The sequence below is a fragment of the Quercus robur genome, chromosome 4 (genome assembly GCF_932294415.1).
Source record: "Quercus robur chromosome 4, dhQueRobu3.1, whole genome shotgun sequence".
In the NCBI taxonomy this organism is placed as follows: Eukaryota; Viridiplantae; Streptophyta; class Magnoliopsida; order Fagales; family Fagaceae; genus Quercus; species Quercus robur.
The window spans coordinates 74,705,353-74,729,818 of NC_065537.1; the positions used below are offsets into that span (position 1 = coordinate 74,705,353).

A 24,466-nucleotide genomic window follows, 5' to 3' on the forward strand; every position below is an offset into this window, starting at 1 on the left:
ATTCAAAAACCACTCATTTTAAAAAAAAAAAAAAAAAAAAAAAAAAAAACCACTTATTTGAAATCTCTCAGACCTGTTCGATTAGAGATTTTTAATATTATTGTTTAAGTGTTGTGGAAATACGTATAGGTTAAAAAAATGTTGTGAAAATACTTATTTTAATGTTTAAATACTAAAAATTTTTGTTTAAACAACTATACTGAACACTCCCAACACGTTTAATACATAAACTTTAGTATCTATAAGTGTATTTATAAATTTATAATAATCACCTCCAGTCCACATAGATGAAAAAAAGATACTGATACTAAATACTACTAGTAAATAGTACTATCTGCTGGCATATAAATAGTAATTTTTCATGTTTTAAATAGTAATTTAAAACGACATGTCCATTTTTCCAGCATGCACCAGTTCCTAGGTTTTGTCCTTGGAATATTCTTCCAGCAACAAGCATATCCTAGCGTGTGAAAATTTCTATGTAGTTCTTTTATGAAAGAGAGAGTGGCAGCATCTTTTAGGAAAGCCTGTCTATTGTCATAACTCTTAACAAAGTTTTGAATGAGTTGTGTTTACATTGAAGGTTGGACTTTTTGGAGCTCGTATGGTTGCTTAATTTTGATACACGAACCATCTTCCATTGAGTAGATCCCTGTATGCCTAGGTATATTCTGTTTTGAGTGTATACAACAAATTATTATACTCTACTCAAATTAATTCAAATTTTTTGACAAGAAGAAATGGTATTATATGGTGGCACTTTGATTGACCCCATATGTTATTAGACGGTATAAAATGGCTCCTTTTGATCTAAATCTGACCTGACCCGTTAGAAAAGTTCAGACTTCTAAATATTTTGGAGAAAAGTAAGATAAATTCTACGTTCACATCATTTTTACAATATATCATAGGTGTTAAGCTATTATTCTTTCTAATTAAATTATCTTTTTACCTACCCATAACAATCAATAACAACTTGCTATTTAAGATTTGTTGTGAAAATATTATAGATATAATATTTTTCGAAAATTAACTGCTACATGTACGTGAAATTAGCATTTTTTTTTAGCAAAAATACAATAAGAAAAAAAAATACTTGCAGATAGATATTAGTATTTAGGATATAAAAATAGAACTTTTTTAGCATCTCGGATGCTAATGCTCTAACTAGTGCAATTTCCGTACATTTGCTGGATTCTCAATGCTATAAACTATATGCTTTAACTTGACGACACCTACCTAGATAACCACCAACTTAAATTCAAGGACCATTCTTTAAGAGGTTTAAAGAGTTGTGTTTGGAACTAAAACTATTCAATTTAGCCACGAAATGTAAACGAAAAAAAGGAATATTAATTATGGTCTTATAATATATATTGATAGTAAGACCTAGAACCACAAGGAAGCATATGCCATTGGACAATAAGATCACAAGACTTTTTCAATGGATTTTAGCATTTTAGTATCCAAAATCTTGCTTTTATCACAATTAATGTTCTAATTAAAAAATTTTGTGTCAAGAGTTTAGTTATTTTAATTACTTTGGTTAAAATTCATAATCAAATTTTCAATATACTATAATGATACAGAATTTTAACTAAATCAGCGTAGAAAAGAAAAATTCATCAAAATTTTGGAAAAAAATTTCCTTTTCATTAGTCACGGTGGACTCAAGTGAATTGAAGATAAGAGAGTGTGAAAAATACGATACATTTGTTTTATGTAGAAGTAGAACTCATAAATAAAATGTGAAACACTCAAACACGCAAAAGTCAATAAACTAAGGCCAAAAAACATGACAATGACAAGAGTAATCAATAGAATCGACAATCTTATGTACGCAACTCTAATCCCACATGTAAATCATTTGGCCAAACATACAAACTCTTACCCACATTCTTGTACTACCTTAATATCCTCCAACGCTCTCACAAAGTTTTCTTATCTTCTTTACCAATCAAATCTCTAAAAAAACTCAAAATAACAACATACTCGTATAAACTAGAGAATCAAAAACCTTGTTTCTGCTTCAGAAACTCAGAAATTCTCTAACCTAGCTATCAAGTGTATATGCACTTTCCTCTTATGGAAACTTCAAGCTCTTCTTGGGTTTTCAAATTTTTCTTCGCCCGCTTACTCATTTTCTTTCTTTCTTCTTCTCCTTGCTTTTCATGGAGGTTGCATTCTTCAATTATCAACTCTACCATTGAACACCAAAATCACACATTTATATCGGAATTCCGGGTAGTAACTAGAAGACTCTTAAACGAGTGTCCTGATCCAAACCCTTATCTCCAAATAGAAGTTACTCCAAATTCCAACCTTGCCGACGAAGAGAATGTCACGGTTACAATTAGCGGAGTTTTGGTTCCTGATGAGCATGATTGGGTTGCCATGATTTCTCCTTCTAATTCAGAGTAAGATTAACATATAAGAACCCATTTTCTAACTTTTTATATACTTTCTTTGTGTTGTAATTATCTCTACTAAAGGTTGGTGTTCATTTTTTTTTTCCAATGAATATGCAGTATCTCAAAATGTCCATTGAATGAAGTTCTATATATAGAGACCGGAGATCTGACTAAACTTCCACTACTGTGCCATTATCCTATCAAGGTAAGAAAAATATTAGAATGAATAGAGAGACCTCAAATAGTTTGCTAACATATGTCTTACAATTAAAAGCTCAAATAGTTTGATGGTTGTAATTAATTTTGTAATTATTTAAAAATATTTCACCTCTCGGTTTGCATTTCCCACCTGGAAGACCAACTTTTTTTTTTTTCCTGAAAATAAGTATATATAGATTTTCGTAGTAAAATATAACAACATTAGTGATATATGGTTCCTTTTTTTTTTTTTCTTTTTTCTTTTTTTTCCAAATAAAAGGAGGCATTGTTTGGTTTCATAGGTTTGTTAGTAACTTAATTACATGTAATTGTTTTAGATATTTCTCATGGAACCGGAATTTTTTTTCCATGTTATCCTTTTTCATTTATATTTGGAATGAATATATTCTTTGCTTTTTATTTTTCCACATGATAATTGATAGATGAACGGCCTCTAACCTCTCAAATATCACCAATATAAAAGTTTGATCAAGATTTCCTACATTGACAACAATAAGAGTTATCACTTTTTTGTTTTGTTTTTTGAGATAGTTACAATATGTTGTTAACATTGCAGTTCGAATCCTTCTCCCCTTAGATTCCTAAGTATTTTGTGTATGAAGATATGTCAATTAAACTAAAAGTCTTTAGACATTAAGAACTATCACTTAGTCACATACTTTGGTGCTAATTTTTCCACCGGTCAATGCTCTATCTTAATTAATTTTAATATTGAATAGAACTTTACTTTAAAGTTTGATTCAATTAATTCGTATATGTATACGTGTATACGTGTATCATTAATTTGAAGGTTAATTTATTTGTATTAGAGCTAGCGTCATGATAATCATATATGTGTGTTTAACTCAATTTTTTACACCAATCCAAGAAAAAAAAAATCAATTTTTAGACCTACTTAGTTACTTTTCTTCGAATTGTTTCACAACCCTTTGAGTGATGTTACTTGTTAACTTGTTATTTACTACTTATAAAAACTGCATGCAGTAATTAATAATGGTGCTCTCACTGTCATATATTCCTCTCTTTGTTTTCAATTTTTTTTTTTTTTTTTTTAAATATCTCTCAGCTAACCCATTTGCATAGGAATATAATCCCTTCGTGTAAGCTATTTCAAAAGAGAGAACATTTTTTCATCAAAAAAAAAGAAAAAAAAAGAAAAAGAAAAACAAAGAAGAGAACATTTTGAAGCATAGTCTATCTTTTGCCATCACTAACTATAAAGAAATGGAAAAATTATATAATATTTTGGGAATACAATAACGACATATAATACTGAAATTATCATATTAGGAGGGCCATATTCAATTTACATTTTTTATTTTGGAAGACCATTATAATATTTCACTAGAAAGTACCTTGTTCTTGCAATTTGAAAATCCAACTCTGGGAAATTTTAAAATCTTATTTTTTCTGGTAGAAAATTTTAAAAACTTTGGAAGTCTACGGTCCCCACCATGTGGCATTTATATATATGGTCCCTGCCTGTTAGTTGGGCAAACCAATCGGCTCAATAGTTAAAGGGAAAATAATGTTATTTTACATATGTTTAAGTATAAGATTTACCACCATGCACCCTTAGTTTGATGGTCACTCTACAAGTATAAATGCTTGTTGTGGAGTGTGAGAGGACAAAAGTCAAGGTTCAAGTTTCTAGGAAGAAGTTTCACACATATATACACTTAGATTATTCTAAAATAGAATTTCTATCTTGTATATATATATATATATATATATATATATATAAAAAGAAGAAGAAAGAAGTATGAGATTTGAGGTCTGTTTACTTTAATTTAAAATGTTCTAACTTATCTATAATTATTTCAAAGCATCATTTTTTATAAGGTATAGCTGTGTTTATACATCATTTATTTTTAAGTAACATAAACAAATGAAAGTGGGTTAATCTAAGTACATTCCAAGATTTTACTAAATAAATAAGTACATTCCAAGAAGGGGAGGAAGACCAGCTCTATCTATTTTTTAGCTTGGTAGTAAATGTCAATGAAATTAATTTTGTAATTATATCTCATTAAGTTTGAGTCTGAATCTTCTCAAAAAAAAAAAAAAAGTATGAGTGTGAAGTGTGAACAAATGAAAGTAAGACTAGCAAGTATTACCCACCTAGCAATTAGCCACTTTTTTGTTTTTACTTCCTTTCAATTTATTTGATATAAAGCTAGCAATTAGCCACATCTGTAACGTAATTATCAGTCATCAATAGAAGCCAAAAATGTTCACGCAATATGAAAAATGGCTGGTAATGAAGTGGCCTCAAATTGTCTAATGCCTAATTATTTGTGAGAACAAAACAAAAAAAAAAAAAAAAAAAAAAGAAAAAAATTTATTTGTAAGGAATTATTCCATCTCTGCAATGGTTTATTCCTTGTTGGTAATGAATAATGATGGCATTTCTAGTCATGTTCTTTTCTTCCAATTTTTACATGAAAAAGCAAATAATAATCATGATTTTAAAAATTAGACCGGATGCAAACCAGATTTGCTTTCATCATTGAGTATTACTATATTGTTGCCGAGATTAAAATGATAGTTTAATAGTAATGGTATCTTATGTGTTACCCCATTATGTGGTCCAAATTCTATCTCTCCTTCTCCACTATTTACTCAATAAAAAAAATTCAATGTTACCATACTTAAGCTATTATTTGCCTGCCTCAATTTGTACACTAACAATACATTTTTAAAAAAATAAATAAAAATAAAAATAACAATACAATTTTTTAGACCCAGTTATGTAATATATAATAAATCCAGTATAAAATACTAATATTACTATTTTTGTGTGTATTCTAATAAGTATTACTATTTAAAAAAAAAAAAAAAATCATTAAAGATGAAGGTAGGCACCTAACTTATAATTTGTACACTAACTATACAATTTTTCATCAAACCTGAAGGTAGGCGGCTAACTTATATATAATAAATGAGGTTTTATCCAATTATGACTTTTAATGTTTAACGTTTCTTTTATATATAGGGCCAAAAGATAAATCTCTACAGTACTTGTTGGGTTATTGACTCATCCCAGTTAGAAATCATAACAAGTGAAAAAATCGGTGATTTTTTCCTTGCATTATAAAAATAAAAATTATAATTATCTAATTGGTTGGCACCTTCATCTAAAGTTCAAATTTCCTCTCCACCGTAGTAATATTAAATTATCAAAAAATAAATTGATAAAATATTTAAATTTTAAGTTTTTTTTTTCTACATTAAAATTATACATGAAATATAAGTTTACAAAAAAAATAGTAAATAACATCTTATAAATATGAATTTTAACAAGCATGCATATTAAAAAGAACGAGACCAATTTTTCTTTTTAATAATAATTCAATAATTAGGGTTGAAGGGATTTGAACCATGAATGTCTATTTTTAGAAATACAAAAATATACTGATAAGTTGAATTGTAAGACATTTGGCAAAAGCAAGAACCTTTAATCCAATAATAATTATTGAGTGATGCCACATTAATGAAGATTTACGTTAGGTTAGGTGTACCTAGATATGTCCCAATTTATATAAAATCATGATCAAGTTGTCACTTATTAACTTTTATTATATTAATATTTTAAAAAAAAAATTATTCATATTTAAAAAATCATGATCAGGAGCCAAAGACTTTGTAGTTGAATTGGCACTTCCTCATGCACAAAGTGCTTAGGGGTCTAAGGGGGAAAGGGTTCGAGTTGCGAAGTTAGCAGTATGTTGTAATTATTTCTCAAAAAAAAAAAAAAAAAATCATGATTAGGTAACCTTATCAATTAGATGTAACATTTTTTTGATGAAATTAGATGTAACATTAATGATGATGTGCAAGTAAAGAATAACAAAAACTTGTAATATAGTTGTAGGATTTTCAAAAAATAAAATAAAATTATTTAAAGTGGTGTAATATTACTGAAAAATCATATCAAATAATATTTGTCCTTAACTCATAAAATTTCAAAGAATTATGTCATATAAAAAAATTTTAAGTGGTAATTATTTCTTGTAGAAAGGAGAAAAAATTAAGAACTCTCGGATATTATAATTGGAAAAAAGAAAAGTATGCATTTAGGTAAGCTCTTTGGAACATGTCAATAAGCTAGAGCCAAAATTACAAAATGAAAGTGGTCATTTTCCTTTGAACTCAAATGCCAATGATCCATTGGTTCAGTTGTCACCTTCTCCAAGGATGATGTTCAGGGTTTCGATCCTCACCACATATTATGACAATGGTGGTCATATAACTAATGGTATTTGTTTTTCATTTCAAAATGTAGGTAATTGGTTGACATCATTATGAATGCTGATTTATGGGGGTATCATGAATCATCATTTGTTAAAATTCTTTGAAAAAAAAAGTTCTTTCACTTACAATTTCAAATTCTTCAATATGGGACAATTAGATATTAGCAGCTTTTTCCCTTGTCAAAGAAAATAAATAACAACTATAGCTAGCACACTTCTAAGTGAAACTAGGAGTCAATATTTCGTTTGCAAACTTAAAAATAAAATAGAAGAGAATGCTAAGATTACTTTTATCTTTTTAATTTCAGGCACAGTACCTGGGCATTGATCAAGACTATCTCAAATGCACAAAGAAAGAATGCAAGGAATATGACAATGGAAAATGTGTGTTAAACACTTGCAGTGGCTCATTGAAGTTTCATGTCATTAATATTAGAACAGAAATTGAATTTGTGTTCTTTGCTGGTGGATTCGATACACCTTGCATTTTGACAAGGTCAAATCCTGTGAAGTTTGCTAATCCAAAACAACCATTATACGGACATCTCTCAAGCATAGATTCAACTGGAACATCAGTAAGCAAAAAAAAAAAAAAAAAATTGCTATAACACTTGTCTATTTTCAGTTACATAGAGCAGACCAAAACAAGTTTATTGTGGTCCATACATCTATGTTTCCAAAAGAAGTAAATAAATTTATATAATAAAAAATTTGTATACTTAGAAATTAATTGGAAAATTGTTATGGTGGTGCAGATGAGATTAACATGGGTTAGCGGTGATAAGGAGCCTCAACAAGTACAATATGAGAATAGAAAACAGACATCAGAAGTTACTACATTTACACAAGATGATATGTGTAGTGAGTCACTAATCCCATTTCCATTCAATACATATATAATCAATTATTTATGGTAACAATGTGCTTCTCTCTGGCTCAAATTATTAAGTGAAGGATTTTTTAGTACCCTTTGCATGCTTGAATTTATTGAAAACACATGGTTGTTCACATGCTTCTTCTATAATGGCTATCAATCTTCTACTTAGAATTTCTCGGTGACTGTGAAATGGATAGGTTTACTTGTACCAAGTCCAGCCAAGGACTTTGGGTGGCATGACCCGGGGTTCATTCATTCCGCAGTGATGACAGGGCTTCAGCCTTCAAGCATCTACTCCTACAAATATGGAAGGTATAGCAATAATAGCATTTAATTTTGTTGGCTGTTGTTTCAGCCTTTTTTCAAGTGAAATATTCCCCTCTCCCGAAATGATAAACAAATTAGTTTAAAGCACAAAAGACATACATGAACTTTTTGCAAAACATTGAGGGAACAAAAGAGTTATATACTTTATTTTACAGCTGTTGAAGACGATACACATGAACAAATTTTAATCCATACAACTCACCTAACACTGAACTGAAGTTAACTGAATTTAACTCTTTTTAAAAACTAACTAGACTTATACTATATTGTGCAGTGAATAGTGTCATTAATGAGCTGCATGTTACAGCACATATTGCTGTTGAAAATTATGTATCATGGTATTAAAAATGAAGAAATTAAGTTAAAATAACACATAAAAAGTGTGCACCAATATAAAAGTTTGATCAATGTGTTCAAATTATGATTCCATGAATCAAGAATGGTATTGGTGGGAATTATATATGGTTCCTGATAACTAAGTTTTTTTTTTTTTTTTTGGTCTTACAAAGTGATTCTGTTGGTTGGAGCGATCAATTCCAATTCCGGACTCCACCTGCAGGGGGATCAAATGAACTTAAATTTCTTATATATGGTGATATGGGAAAGGCTCCTCATGATGCTTCTATTGAACACTACATTCAGGTATGCATTTTATTAGGAATAATCTATATGGTACTGTATTGGTACATCAAAAGGCAAGAATTAAGAGATTATTTGGCACCTCAATTTTCGCTATTTCCTTGTTTAGGGCACAAGAAATATAATACTTGAAACTTGAAAGGACATCCACCTGTTGTCAAAAAGATCCCACCTCTTTATAGTGAAATTCATTTTCCAGTATCTTTCTAACTATGAGTTTCTCATACATCAACCATTGTTACTTGTTACTTCAATATTGATGCATACAAGTAGCACTACAATAATATCAATTAAAACTCTTAAATTCATAGTATTTCAATTGAAGAAATATATACAAAATGTTACCACTAAAATGAACCAAAGATGTCATAAATTTTAATTAATTTTATGATACATATAGCCAGGAGCCCTCTCAGTGGTTCGAGCTCTGACTGATGAAGTAGACTCTGGAAATGTTGAATCCATCTTCCATATTGGAGACATTAGTTATGCCACTGGATTCTTAGTAGAATGGGATTTTTTCCTTCAACTTATAAGCCCAGTTGCTTCCCAAGTTTCTTACATGACTGCTACTGGAAACCATGAGAGGTATCTTTTCTTTTTGATTCTCTTCAAATGATTTGCTGTTGTTGATGCAAATACATGCATACATGAACAAGGTCTTGTTAAAACTATTGGAACATTTTGAAAAATTCACCATCTCTTATAATGCTCAAAAACTATAGCACATATATATGTTCTTCATCACTTTATGATGCTCAAAAAATTCTGGAGAAATAGCATTTTCCTTACATGTATTTTATTAGTCAACCAAATTAATTGTTGAACAATTTATGCCAATTATTTCAAAACTAAGTGGAAAACTTTTTCATTCAATATTTTCTGGTTAGTACTTGGGTTGAAAATTAAGACTGGCTTCAAGTAGTGTCTAAATTTCAAATTGGTTGCCACTTTTAGGCATGCATGATTACAAAACCTATGTTAATCCCCATATGGGGATTAGTTGCTACAAATTATGCATGAATTTTTTTTCCAAGAATTATGCACCATTTACATGTGGCTAATCCTGACTTATCTATTAAGGATCTATAGTCAATCCCAACATTCTGGGACTAAATATTGGTTGTCGCTGTTGTTGTTGCAGGGATTATCAAGAGTCAGGGTCAGTATACATTACTCCTGATTCAGGAGGAGAATGTGGAGTTCCTTATGAGACTTATTTTCCAATGCCAACTGCAGCAAAGGATAAGCCATGGTATTCAATAGAGCAAGCAAGTGTTCACTTCACAATAATTTCAACTGAGCATGACTGGTCGGAAAATTCTGACCAGGTTAGATGGAACAAGTACTTCTATTCACATTCTTCATATTCAGCTGGGATTTAATTACTTAATGTTTGTTTATCTCTTACTTGTGCCACTGGCATAATGTACTATCACAGTATGAATGGATGAAAAGGGACATGGCTACTGTTGATCGATCAAAAACTCCTTGGTTAATTTTTATGGGGTATGTAGATATCAATTATTTTTCTTTTTGTTTTATGAAATGTTTCCTTAATAGGCCACTACTCTATGTGCATAGCTTATTTGTCAATGGATTTTGAGTAAAATATTTATTTCTTATTTCTAACAGTGTACATATGTCATTTTATATGGCATGGTACTAAAGACAACTTTAGACTTGAAATATTTATTTTAACCATGAAATGAAAAGGAATTTGTTCCTTGTCAGTGTGCTCGTCTCATTTCACAAATTCCTCCATATATGTGAACTATCATTAAAGTGCAACCGAAAACAAAGTTGTCCAATTTCAATTGCAAACTGAATTTTCTGCTAGAAATAAGTATAAAATTTGCTGATGCAGGCACAGACCCATGTATACTTCAACAGACGGAGTCTTTAGTGTGGATAAGAATTTTGTTAAAGATGTAGAACCATTGCTACTTGACAACAAGGTAAGCTCCCTTGCCTTCTTGAATTCTTATTAAGCCGTTTTTGGTTTCACTAATCTAATAGTGTTAGGACTATAAATTAGGTTGATTTGGCTTTCTTCGGCCATGTTCATAATTACGAGAGAACTTGTGCTGTTTATCAAGAAGAATGCAAGGCCATGCCTACAATGGATGAAAATGGCATCAGCACATATGATAACAGCAATTACAGTGCTCCAGTGCATGCAGTTATGGGTATGGCTGGCTTCACCTTGGACAAGTTCAAAACTGATGATGTAAGTAGATCTCTCTCTCTTTCCCAACTATGTATATATGTATGCCTTTGTATGTAGTAGCAAGGTGAGCTTTTAAATTAAATGTTCTTTGGTTTCTTGGGCAGGTGGACTGTTGGAGTTTACGCAGAATTTCTAACTTTGGTTATGTAAGAGGGCATGCAACAAAGGAAGAGATAAATTTTGAGGTTAGTTTGCTCAAGTTTAATATTCAAACTCAGACTAGATGTATATATTGAGGTTAATTCAAAAAGGAAATCAGATATTTCTGTCTCCACACTTAGGAGTTCCCTTTTTTTTTTTTGTTCTTCCCTATCTACACTTGGTTTTTTCTTCAAAGAATTTGTCAAGTATAATCAACTCAAACATAATGTTATGTAATTTGAAATGCTCTATTGTGAAATAATCTGATTAAGTAAGATTAAAGAAGAGAAAAGAGATGAATCAACAAGGTGGTTTGGCAACGTGCCTACATCCACATAAGTGAGCAGCTAATAATCTACTATATGAGAAATTAAATAGAGTTACAACAAGTGTTTATATAATAGAACCTTACCTAATGCAAATTCCAAAATTACCCCTGTTATTCATCTTGACAAACAGACTCTAATTAGATGCTCAAGGCCTTATGGATTTCTCTCCATTCCAATTACTCTACTCTAGTCTCACTATGCCCATAAGGCCCACAACTCTGGCCCAATATCAAATTTGAGCCTACTACAACATGCTCTCATAGAAAATTAAGAAAAGTTAGATTATTATGTACTTTCATTTATTAGTTTGGTATGAGAGACGACTCAGAGACTAATCAGGGCATGGATGATGAATCTGGTCAAATTTGCACAACATTCATTCCAAAAGTATTAGAATGATAATCCTTCCCTGCTGCAAGGGCTGCAACATATGCATAAAGGTTTTCCATAAAAAATATTATTTGAAAGATAGACAGATACAAATTCATTCACTGCAAAAGTACTATAATGACATCCCAAGCCAAGGTCTGTGGCCTACTAAATAAAAGCAAATCATCAATGGGGTATTTTTAAAGATTCTTATATGGACTTTTGGATTTAAGTTCTATTCAAGTTAGAACTTAGAACTTAGAAAGCGATGTAGCTTCCTATCTATATTGGTGAAATTTACATTTTTGCACATAACCCCCTAATGATCTACTGGCTTGAATAATTAGGTTAAATTGACAAGCTAGCTAAAGCACCATCCTATTGAATTTAAGATGTTCCTTTGCCAAGAACATTGTAACTTAATAGGCACTTCTTGGTGTTTTCAATAGAATCTTTCAGAGTTCAAATTTTTCCTTCTCCAACTATCGATGTATCAACCAAAAAAAAGCTTTTACAGGCATTGTTTTCTATTTAATGTGAATCAACACAATTTTATTAACACAACAATTGACATGTTTTAATAGTAAGAGTTTCCAATCCATTTATGAACCATATATATGACAACTTAGGAACTGTAGAATGGTAGTATACAACACAAACATATATTATGTTCCTTTGTTTACTGATGACACATATATTATTTTTCTTTGTTTGCTGATGACACATACGTTATGCTTCTTTGTTTGCTGATGACACATACTTTATGCTTCTTTGTATATCTATTTGAGCATGTCTAAAAGTTGTCTCACCACTTTCATTGGATTTTTCAGTTTGTAAATGCAAACACAAGGCAAATTGAGGACAGCTTCCGCATAATTAAAAAGCAAAGTTCTGAATTTGTAGATGTCTCACAAATAATGAATCGCTTTGCCGGGATGCCAATGGATGAACCCAACACACAGAGTGACATATAGTACCTCTTCTTTCTATCTATAGGATGATCTTCAAAGAATATCTCTCATACGAATTCTTTTGGATTTTGTTAAAGAGAGACTAGGGGCACAAATTAATGTGTATTTGATTTGAAAATAATAATAATAAAGTCAAATTGTATATAAAAATATCAAAGAAAACACACACACACACTCACCTTAATTTTGTGCACCCAATAAATTATTAAAAGGTATAGTTGTTTTATAATTCATAATTTAATGTTAATTATATTTATTTATTTTTTATAAATATAATTTCAATTTATGATGTTTATTCTATAATGATTACTCTTTATCATCAGGTTAAGATATTAATTGATTTTTGGCGTATGTCGGATTCAAACGCAAGAGACTTTACAAGTTGAATAATTTCAATTTGTACTTTTGGCTCCAAAATTGTTTGGAGCTATATTGTTCCAACCTATGATGTGGATTGAAGAAAACATCATGTGTAGTGTTTGTTTGTTTAGACCCCTTGAAAACAAATTAGTTTAACCTAATGAATTAGCCAAATATTTACTTAGGTTAATTATGAGATCTAGGTTAAACACATGCAAACATATTGCTTAGTGTGGAAAGGTAAAGAAGACAGTAAATGATGACCCAAGAAAACTAATGAAACCAATCGTTTCAAGGTAAAAATATGGGGATGATTTAACCTAGCTATCCTCAAAGTAAACAAATCCATTATAATAGATTTAAACCCTAAATCTAAAGTTACCTCATGTAGAACTTACTAACACAACCATATACAACTCTAACTCCATGGACTCTTCTATCTTGGATTTGCTAAACACAAACTCCCCGTTTATGGTTTTGAGATCCCACTCAAAGGTTTCAGATCACCATCTATAGTAGATCTTTACACAACAACTTGTTTCCACTAGTTCTTGATTGTAGATCTCATTCCTGTAAACGCTTTTAGAAATAAAAGGTTACGAAAACCTCATAGATCTCACAGAAGTAACTCACAAGACTTCCAAAAGCTTATAAAATGTAAGTAGGGTTTTCCTTTTATACCTTGTAGTGTTGGACTGAAACCCTAAACGTTTTCGCGGGCTTGGGATTGATTTAAAATCTGCAAAGCACGATTTTTGATCAGTTGAACCCATCTTTCGATCAGTCAAACCTATCTTTCGATCAGTCGAGCTTCACAGAAATTGAACTCTTCTTTTGGCAGCTTACATGTTCTTGAATCTTGATTTGAACCATCATGAGCAATGTCTAACACCTAATCTAAACATGTTTTGATCTCGGTATGTCAACATACATAAATTTAGAAATCTAAACATTTAATCCTAAATATTTAAAACCTACATGTAGTTTTAGTCACATTATTTTTTAAATGAGTTATGCGACTTACTTAAATAATACATATGGATAGTCTTATAAATCACCACATAATGTGTTAGGAAAAATAACTTCAAACCAATTAAGAGCCAAGCTTTGTCCGATTTACATATACCGTTGGTCCTTTGACAAATTGGGGTTTGCAAATACATCTCAACAAATTTGATTAATATTTTACTTGATTAGAGTGTAAGAGACAATCAGGTTCTACACAAAAATAGCCAAATCTGAGTTGGTTTAGAAGAAAACCATGAACATAGGAAAATTGAGTTTAGAGTGTAAGAGATTTGATATTCTATTTCAAGTAGAAGTCAATTGAAAATGTAGACACAAAGCAAATTGAGGGTAGCTTGGTTAATAAATTCAACTCAATTTTAAAATTGGATTTTGGCAATGACTGGGTTCTAAAATTTTCCCAACAAATAGCAAAGTTATATGGAAAAGAAGATAGAGTGATTAATGGAGGAAGAGTAACAGTAAGGTGTGAAATTATGAGGGAGAAAAAGAATCGAAAAAGAGAGAATGGTTGAACATGTTGAAGATTCTAGAAATAATTCCAAGTTGGTAGACTTCCGTATGTAGATTGATTGTAAATATATATGTTTCCTAGATTAGAGATTTGCTCTACTGGCTTGGAGATTTGTAGCCCTAAACTTTAGCATTCCAATTATGTATAGTGGCTATTTATGCCCACAATATTGTAAAAAGAAAAGTATGAATGAAAACCAAGTTTTGACTGAACAAAGTACAACAGTAATCTAAGACCGAAGTGGAAGTGTGGGGTAAGAGTACGTGGTAGGTTGTAAAATTATGGGGAAGAAGAAGAATAAAAGAATATGGAGATGAAAAGGTGTATAAAGTGCAACTATAAATTGGCAAATTAAATTGCGAAAAATTTAAAATAACATAAATCGATATGCTAGTGACACAACACATGTTGCCAGTGACATGGCGGAACAGAAACTCAACAAAATTAAATACAAAATATCTATTACGATATATTGTATAGACAATTGAATATTTTTTTATTGTACTTCAGGACTTCGGTTATTTGATAATTGCATTAACATATACCACTGGTTTTATTTGACAAATGGATGTTTGGTTTGCAAATAGATTTCAACAAGTTTGATGGATATTGTTAGTGTATAGCTTAGACTAGTTTAGCCCATTGGGCTTAGCCCAATATACTGTACTTGTAGTTTACTCCTTTTACTTGTACTGCACACATATCTAGCCTATATAAGGCTCTCTATTGTACATTGTTTCATACATATCAATACACAGACTATTCAGTCTTTTTCACACTTTATATTCTTAACATGGTATCAGAGCCAATCCTCTGACTTCCTGGTTCCTGTGGACATCTCCGGCGTTCTTCCGCTGCCCTCGCCTTCATCCAGTAGCCACTGTCAGAAGCGAGTCACCGCCGTCACGCCCACAGTCCCAGCAAATCTCGGATCTCATTGTTCTGCTCATCCAACTGTCAAAGAAAAGGCATTGAGTGACAGAACAGACAATCCCGAGCAAAACCCAACCAAGAACGGCCAGAAAACACTTCACACGCGCCCCCACGCGCCGCCTGAAGTTTCTGCCTCACGAGCACGCGCTCCACGCGCCGTCACGCGCCGCCACGCGCCGTCCCTCTCTCTCACGCGCCACCACGCGCCAGATCAGACTTCATCCACGCGCCCCACGCGCCAGATCGGTTTCGCGAACTGCCACGTCAGCCCTAGTGTGACGTCACCCTGCCACGTCAGCCGTTGACTGGACCAGACTTGACCGTTGACTTTGACTTTGACCGTTGACTTTGACCGTTGACCGTTGACCAAGTCAAAATTTTTCAACAGGACCTGTCTTGCTCAGTTTTTCGCGTAGATTCTGATTTTGGACTCCGTTTCTGCATTTGAGGTATCTAAATATCACTTTTTGATCATCTTCTTCATTATGGCTCAACAAAGTGAACGAGATATCATACGTCCTATCACCATTATGTTGGATGGTCCTACTAGCTATCATGCATGGTCTCAGAATATGACCATCTTTCTCAAGGGTCGTAAACTGTGGAGATATGTGACTGGTTCAATTCCTAAGCCAGTACCAAACCCTAAGTCCAAAGCCACAGCTGCTGAAGAGTCTTCCAAGACTGCTGTTACAACAGATGATTATGAAGAACGTCTAGAAGAATGGGAGAGTATTCAGAGTAAGATTTTATCTTGGTTTATCAATACCTCTATTCCCTCCATTCATAATCTTCTTCCTCGTCTTGAAACTGCTGAGGCTGCTTGGAAATTTTTGGCCGATCGTTATAACTGCACTAATGATTCAAGTTTGGAGTTTCACATTGAATCAAAACTTTATCAAATGCGCCAAGAGACAGGTCAGTCTATTTCTGATTTTTATTCTCAGACTTCTACTATGTGGGAACAACTCTCTGCTGCAGATCCTCCACTGGTGTGTTCTAAGGACATTGAGCTCTTTGTCAAATATCGGGATCGCCGTAGATTTATGCACTTCATGATGGGTTTACGTGAGGATTTTGAGCCTACTAGGGCTTCTCTACTTAGTCGGTCTCCTACTCCTTCTCTTGATGCTGCAGTAAAGGAGCTCATTTCTGAGGAGAATCGTCGGCCCACTTATCACATGACATCATCTGATCATGTCTTGGCTACACCCTCACCACAGCCTCCCATTGTTGCATTCACTGCTCCTCCGCGAGTAAACTCCGGGCGTCCCACCTCTCAGTCTTCCAAAGGTGCTCACTGCAAGTTTTGCCGTGCCAAAGGCCATGACATCTCTGTTTGTCGTAAGCTACAGAAATTTGTGCAAGAGCAGAATAAAGCTTCTCTTCCTCAGGCAGCTGCTGTATGTCTTTCAGATCCATCGGTTCCTACAGGTCCATCTTTGGCTTCCTCACTTACTACGGCTGATATTGAGGCAGTTGTTCAACAGGTTTTATCCCGCACTTCCACTGCCCTTTCTGTCACCTCAGGTAAACAACCTTGGTTTTTTGATACTGCATGTTGTAACCATATGACTCCTGATGAATCCCAATTTTCTGATAAGGCACCCTTAGCACATCCAATCACCATTTACACTGCTGATGGAACTCCTATGCCTGTTAGTCATAAAGGAACAATCTCTTCTCCTTGTTTATCCCTTAGTGACACTTTTCATATTCCAAAGTTATCCCTCAATTTGCTTTCTGTTGGTCAACTTTGCGAATTAGGCGTAGATCTTCTATTTACTAATCATGGTGTGGATGTGCAGGATCCCCGGACGGGTCAAGTGCTTGGGACAGGCCGTAAGGTTGGTCGCATGTTTGAGGTTCATGACTTGAAGATTCCTTCACAAGTTGTTTCTGCAGCTGCTGCCACTGCCACCTCCTCACCTGATCTATGGCATGCTCGTCTTGGTCATCCATCCTTATCTCGTCTTCAATTGTTAGCTTCTCAAGGTCATTTAGGTTCAGTTCAGTTTTCAAAATTTGATTGTACTTCCTGTCATTTTGGTAAACAAACAAAATTGCCATTTAATAAAAGTGACTCCTTTTCTTCTGCTCCTTTTGATCTTATACATTCTGATATTTGGGGTCCTGCACCTGTTCCCACTGAGGGGGGATCTAAATATTTTGTCATATTTGTGGATGATTTTTCTCGGTATACTTGGATTTATCTGCTTCACCATAGGTCTGAACTTGTGTCTATTTACCAAACATTTCATAAAATGATTGAAACACAGTTCAATCGCACCGTTAAAGTCTTTCGATCAGATAATGCTCAAGAATATAATGATAAATCTTTCCTATCCTTTTTAGACAGACATGGTACTCTTCCTCAGCGGTCTTGTCCTTACACCTCTCAACAAAATGGTCGTGCAGAACGAAAACATCGTCACATTCTTGATGTTGTCCGCACCCTTCTCATTTCTGCCTCTCTTCCTGAGCGATTTTGGGGTGAGGCCGCACTCACTGCTGTGCACACTATTAATCGTATTCCTTCACCAACTACACACAACAAATCACCATTTGAGCTTCTCTATGGTCAAACTCCTGACTACTCCTCTCTTCGGGTTTTTGGTTGTGCTTGCTTTGTCTCTCTTCCTCCTCATGAACGAACAAAGCTCCAACCTCGTACTCGTCTCTGTTGTTTCCTTGGTTATGGTGTGTCTCAAAAAGGGTTTCGCTGCTATGATCCCATTTCTCATCGCCTTCGTGTCTCCCGTCATGTTGAGTTTTGGGAACATCGTCCTTTCACGAGTCTTCAGCAGTTTCCTACATCTTCTTCCTCAGAGTCTCCCATTTTTACTGATCTTTTCCTCCCTCTCTATCCTGAACTTGTGGAGGATTCTTCAGCATCGACTGCCTCTCCAGACGACTCATCTCCGGTTCTGTCTCCGGCATATGACCCGCCTGTCTTGGATCCTGTGGCACCACCCTCTCCTGAGTCTCCTATTGGTCCTGAACTTCGTCGTTCCACTCGGGTAAGCATTCCTCCCCCTTATCTCACTGATTATCATTGCTCTTTTGCTCTTGCCACTCTCTATGAACCTCACACCTATCGTGAGGCTCATACTGACCCTCTTTGGCAGCAAGCTATGAATGAAGAACTAGATGCCCTTCATAAGAATCACACGTGGGATATGGTTGATTTGCCTCCTGGTCAGTCTGTAGTAGGTTGTAGGTGGGTTTACAAGATCAAGACCAAGGCTGATGGATCTGTTGAACGATACAAGGCTCGCCTAGTTGCCAAGGGCTTTACTCAGGAGTATGGTATTGACTATGAGGAAACATTTGCTCCTGTTGCTCGTCTTACATCTGTTAGATGTCTCATTGCTGTGGCTGCTGTTCGCCATTGGCCTCTTTATCAAATGGATGTGAAGAATGCTTTCCTCAATGGAGACCTCCATGAAGAAGTGTACATGCAACCACCCCCTGGCTATCCACACTCAGGCAATCAAGTTTGCCGCCTTCGCCGTGCTCTTTATGGCCTCAAGCAGGCTCCTCGAGCTTGGTTTGAAAAATTTAGCTCAGTTGTTGCTCAGCAGGGTTTCACTTCGAGTCCTCATGACACTGCTCTCTTTGTTCGAAGATCCTCTGCTGGTATCACTCTTATTCTTCTTTATGTTGATGATATGATTATTACTGGAGATGATTCTGCAGGTATCCGCTCTCTTCAGAACTTCCTTAGTCAGCATTTTGAGATGAAAGATTTGGGCACTCTCAGCTATTTTCTTGGGCTTGAGGTTACCTCATCCTCTGATGGATACTATCTTTCCCAGGCTAAATATGCTTCTGATCTTCTCTCTAAAGCCGGTGTCACTGATAACAAGACTGTTTCCACTCCTTTGGAATATAATGCAAAGCTCACACCCTTGGACGGTGAACCTATATCCGATGCTACTCGCTATCGTCAGTTGGTTGGCAGTTTGATCTATCTCACTGTTACTCGTCCAGATATTTCACATGCTGTGGGTATGGTTAGTAAGTTCATGGATGCACCTCGTTCTGTCCACTATGCTGCTGTTCTTCGGATTCTCCGATATGTTAAAGGCACACTTTATCATGGTCTGCATTACTCCTCTCGATCTTCTCTTGAGCTTCATGCTTATTCAGATGCTGACTGGGCAGGTGATCCGACTGATCGATGCTCTATCACAGGTTTCTGTTTCCTGTTAGGTACTTCTCTGGTCTCGTGGCGCAGCAAGAAGCAGGATGTGGTTTCCCGTTCTAGTACTGAGGCTGAGTATCGTGCCCTTGCCGACACCACTTGTGAGCTTGTTTGGCTTCGTTGGCTCTTGGCTGACATGGATGCTCCACAGCCCACTGCCACTCCTCTTTATTGTGACAATCGTAGTGCTATCTACATTGCTCATAATGATGTCTTCCATGAACGCACTAAGCATATTGAGATCGACTGCCACATCACTCGCCAGCATCTTAAGAAAGGAAATCTCCAGTTATTCTCCATCTCCTCTGCTGACCAGCCTGCTGATATCTTTACCAAGACTCACCCGCCTGGTCGTCTTCGAGATCTTATATCCAAACTCCAGTTGGCTTCCTCCTTGCCACCTCGAGTTTGAGGGGGGATGTTAGTGTATAGCTTAGACTAGTTTAGCCCATTGGGCTTAGCCCAATATACTGTACTTGTAGTTTACTCCTTTTACTTGTACTGCACACATATCTAGCCTATATAAGGCTCTCTATTGTACATTGTTTCATACATATCAATACACAGACTATTCAGTCTTTCTCACACTTTATATTCTTAACAGATATTATACTTTGTTTAGCGTGTAAGAGACAATCAGGTTCTACGTACCCAAAATAGTCAAATCTAAGTTGGTTTAGAAGAAAACCATAGATAGCAAATTTGAGTTGATCAATCCGCATGAGGATTACTGGAACTCTGGAACCATTTTAGTATGCATGTGCTATTATAAACGTACTTGGACATGTTTAGTTAAACTTGAGAACAATTTTAGTAGATTTGAGAAAATAAAAGAAGAGTTTGATATCGATGTTGTTCAAGAATGGTATAGAGAATCGATAAGTAAAGCCATAAGACAAAAAAAGTTTAATGATCAAAATTAGCAGAAAAATTATTCATTATTCTGGGAATAATGCAACCTCCTCTTACTTCAATAGTAAATCCCGCCCTGAATTTAGTTATTAGCCAGCCACCCTCCTAGTATTAGAACTTCAAATAATCCAACAAGGCTAGATACGTACTCATGCATTTCTATAAATATGAAACCATCAAATTTTCATTATTAATTTAAGCTTCCTTTTCCTCCTTCCTTTCCTTCTCAATTGGAGTCCTCCACTATGGTTTTCAAATTTTTCTTTTTCTTACTCCTTGTGTCTCTTGCTTCTTCTTCTTCTTCTTCCTCTTCTTCAAATTCCACAAACACATTGTTGCAATCTTTGATAAGCAACTCTACGAATTGCCCCAACGTGAGCCCTTATCAACAAATTACAGTCACTCCCTATTCCAACCATGGAGAGATGAAGTGTACGTTAATGTAACGGTTAGTGGAATTTTGAATCCTTCAAACGGTGATTGGGTTGGCATGATTGCAGCCTCTCATGCTGTTAAGGTAATACAAATGATTGAATTCTATGTACGCATGTGATAGACTTCCTTCTATTTAGTTATTTTCAAGTATGCATGTGCTATTATAAACAAACAATTCGCTTGAGTTTGATATCATTAATATTAATTCTTCACTTTGTTTGTGAGTCAAAGTTTATGGTTTGGTGGTATTATCTAGTTTCTCTAGCTCATAGGGAAAACTTGAGTTCGAATTCCCCTCACCTACTTGTCATAAACAAAAAATAGGGAAGGGGGAAAGGGAGTAAGTAATATTACATTCCTCATTTAGATTAAAGCTCAGCTGAGGTTAAAAAATGGCAACCATCTTTTTTTTTTCCTTAGCCTCCGTTTGGGAGTTCATAAGAGAATTAAATGGAATAATTATAAGGGAATGAAATGGAATAGAATGTATTTAAGTAAGGGAAATGAATGAAAAAGAATGAAATGAAATAGAATTAAGTACCAATTTGGATTGAGCTTATCAGTGTTTGCGACTAAGTTTTTTTTTTTTTTTTTTTTTTTTTGAAGTGCGTTTCTGTGACTGGTGGCTTTTCCAGTGGGTCGCGTGCACTATTCACGAGACCCACAAACCTCTTTTTTCAATAAAACTTTCATTAAAAATGGGTCCCATGGCACTATTCAAACATTTAAAACTTTCATTTATTTCCATTCCATTCCATTTTCTCCTCCCAAATGAGGCTTTAGTTTTTCTTGAGGAATCAAATATGGGGTGGAGAATGGAGCTAAGATTCTTTTTGGGCAGGTCAAGTGGATGTTCGGGTTGGGTTCGAGTCTTGCGCTTAGGAATTTTCAGGTTTCAAATTGGTCTTGGGTTTAATCCGACCTGCCTTATCCTGAAGATTCTTCTTCTTCTTCTTTTTTTCCCCTCTCTTGAGTTTTTACACCTTTGACGGGTTTCCTCTTATATTTCCTAATATAGCGTTCTACAAAATAAAAAATAAAAATAAAAATTTGAAAGTTTTTATTTCTGAATATAAATATAAAACAAATTCCTATTATAGATTTTCCACTTATTTCTTTTTCCAATTTAAACGTTGACCAAATCTGACATCTTTTATACTCTCCATGTTTATTTCTAATTCAAATTTGAATTAAACCTTAAAAGAAAATCTCTTGGCATTAATGACTTAACTTATTTGAGTTTACATATCAGATTTTAGTGCAGTAAATTTGAATTAGGCAACTTGCAATTCACTCACCAGTTAAAGCCAATTTGATTTCCTTACACATATGACTGAATTTAAAGGGATTGGTTTCCCTAACCAAACTTTAATTAAAAATGCTTACTGTGTGCAATTTAACTAGTACTACTGGGTTAGCATTTTATCATCATAGTTTTTTTAGAGAGAAATCATAACGTGAAACAGTGATATATGATGTATCAATTTCATTTTTTAAATGTATGTTTGGTATATCTAATGTTATATATTTATATTCCTAATATAGTGTTCTGAAAAAAAAAATTCTAATATATATAGATTTCCTTCTTAACGTTTATTCAATTTTTTGCCAACCATAACTATCTCTTGAAATTAAAGTTTCTGAGTTGCATCTTCCTCCATTAAACTTTTATTCAAAGAGAAAAGATATTCAATCACTCATTAAAAACTTTCCTAATATAAATGTCAAATTAAATTTGAAAATAAGAGCTTAATTTCAATGGAAAGATCTTATCTTTAGTTACCTCATTAAAGCGTCTGCATTTTCCAAATTGATTTTTAGGATTCAAATATAAAATCCAAACATTGACGGATCTGAGTCTATTTGGAAACACAAAATAAAAACTACCATTTTTGGTCATTTCATGTGTCAACATTTTAAAACTACCATTATTAGACAAGCAATACACATAGAAATGAAAAAATAGTGGGTTCTAGTTAGTTTAGTTGGAAAAGTCTTTAATTGTTAAATAAGTAATTTGAAATTCAATTTTCGCCTACACCAAAACCGATTAGTGTCTTGATCTAATGATAAAGAGCTATCATTAGGAGTAAACGTCATAGATTGAAACTCTCTATATAATAAATATATATAAATATATATATATATATATATATATATTTATATGAGATGGGTTCAAATTACACCTGGTGTAACTCTTTAGAGTTACACCTTTTTTAAACTATTGGATTTAAGTAAATCCAACTGTTAAAAAAAGATTATAATTAATACAAATATTCTGATTAGAATCTAATTAATTACTCTGATTAGAATCTCTCTCTCTCTCTCTCTCTCTCTCTCTCTCTCTCTCTCTCTCTCTCTCCTCTACCACCTCCACAGGTTGCCGGAAGGAGAAAAAAAAAAAAAGGCGTACAAAGATTATAAAGCATACAAGTAGCAATTGAAGAAGGTTCGCACATGTTACTCCGTTGTAGAGCCTGTGGACATTTTCATAAAAGACAAGTATAGCATCATACAAAACTTAAGAAAACGTTTGATGAGAATCATAAAAAAATTAGAGCAAGTTGTCGTTGTTATCTCTCATGCCTCTCTACCGATAAGTAAATGTCTCAAGCAATGCATCACCTTCATCAGGTCCATTGTTGTGGCAAAATTCCAACCATTCCAAATTAATATACAATTGTTGACCATAGAATTAGTTTACAATGAAATGTGGGAATTCAAGTAGGAAAAAAAAAAAATGAAAGGACACCGGAGTAGAAATTTAATGAGAGCTGTGCCTGTGCCCTTGGGCGTCATGTTGCATATATTGAAAAATAAAAATATCCTCACCCTTCTGATTATGATCAGTGATGAATCATTTGATGAGATTGACAAAAAGAAACCATCTTCAATCATTGTTGAGAATCAGCATTTGGTTCACTAATTCATTAAAATATAGCAAAACATGGGATAACAAGTTAAAATATGCAGCCTAAAGTTCTTTAACAGATCATATTCCTATATAATAATTGGCAGGATTAAAACTGAGTATTGATCCCCTGGATCATCTAATAGAGTAATCAAAAAAAAAAACTTCTCTCTGAATATATGTCAACTCGGTCTAGCATTTGTTTGTGAAGAAAATAAGGCTTTTCTTCTTCGCCAACTAATCTATATAGATGTTTTTTAAAAGTAAAAGTAAATGAGTCAACAATGTGTATGATGCTATAATTGTCTTTTACAAAAATGTCCACAGGCTCTACAACGGAGCAACATGTGTGAACCTTCTTCAATTGCTACTTGTATGCTTTATAATCTTTGTATATATATT

At 33.8% G+C, this 24,466-nt stretch overlaps 1 protein-coding gene across 1 annotated transcript; it reads left to right on the forward strand.

Annotated features, from left to right (window-relative positions):
* Nucleotides 1-1,874: 1,874 nt before the first annotated feature.
* On the forward strand, nt 1,875-12,995 carry LOC126723730 (probable inactive purple acid phosphatase 27). Its single transcript, XM_050427518.1, has 13 exons — nt 1,875-2,417; nt 2,529-2,616; nt 7,192-7,458; nt 7,639-7,744; nt 7,958-8,072; nt 8,597-8,729; nt 9,127-9,314; nt 9,871-10,057; nt 10,168-10,235; nt 10,594-10,684; nt 10,765-10,956; nt 11,061-11,141; nt 12,626-12,995. Exons 1-13 carry the CDS (start codon nt 2,071-2,073, stop codon nt 12,767-12,769), a joined length of 2,007 nt encoding a protein of 668 aa, XP_050283475.1. The 5' UTR covers nt 1,875-2,070; the 3' UTR covers nt 12,770-12,995.
* Nucleotides 12,996-24,466: the final 11,471 nt, after the last annotated feature.

Coding starts and splice junctions, on each gene's coding strand:
- LOC126723730 (XM_050427518.1), top strand. CDS start 2,071: ATGCACTTTCCTCTTATGGAAACTTCAAGCTCTTCTTGGGTTTTCAAA. Junction 2,418..2,528: donor ATTTCTCCTTCTAATTCAGA/GTAAGATTAACA, acceptor ATGAATATGCAG/TATCTCAAAATGTCCATTGA. Junction 8,730..9,126: donor CTATTGAACACTACATTCAG/GTATGCATTTTA, acceptor TGATACATATAG/CCAGGAGCCCTCTCAGTGGT.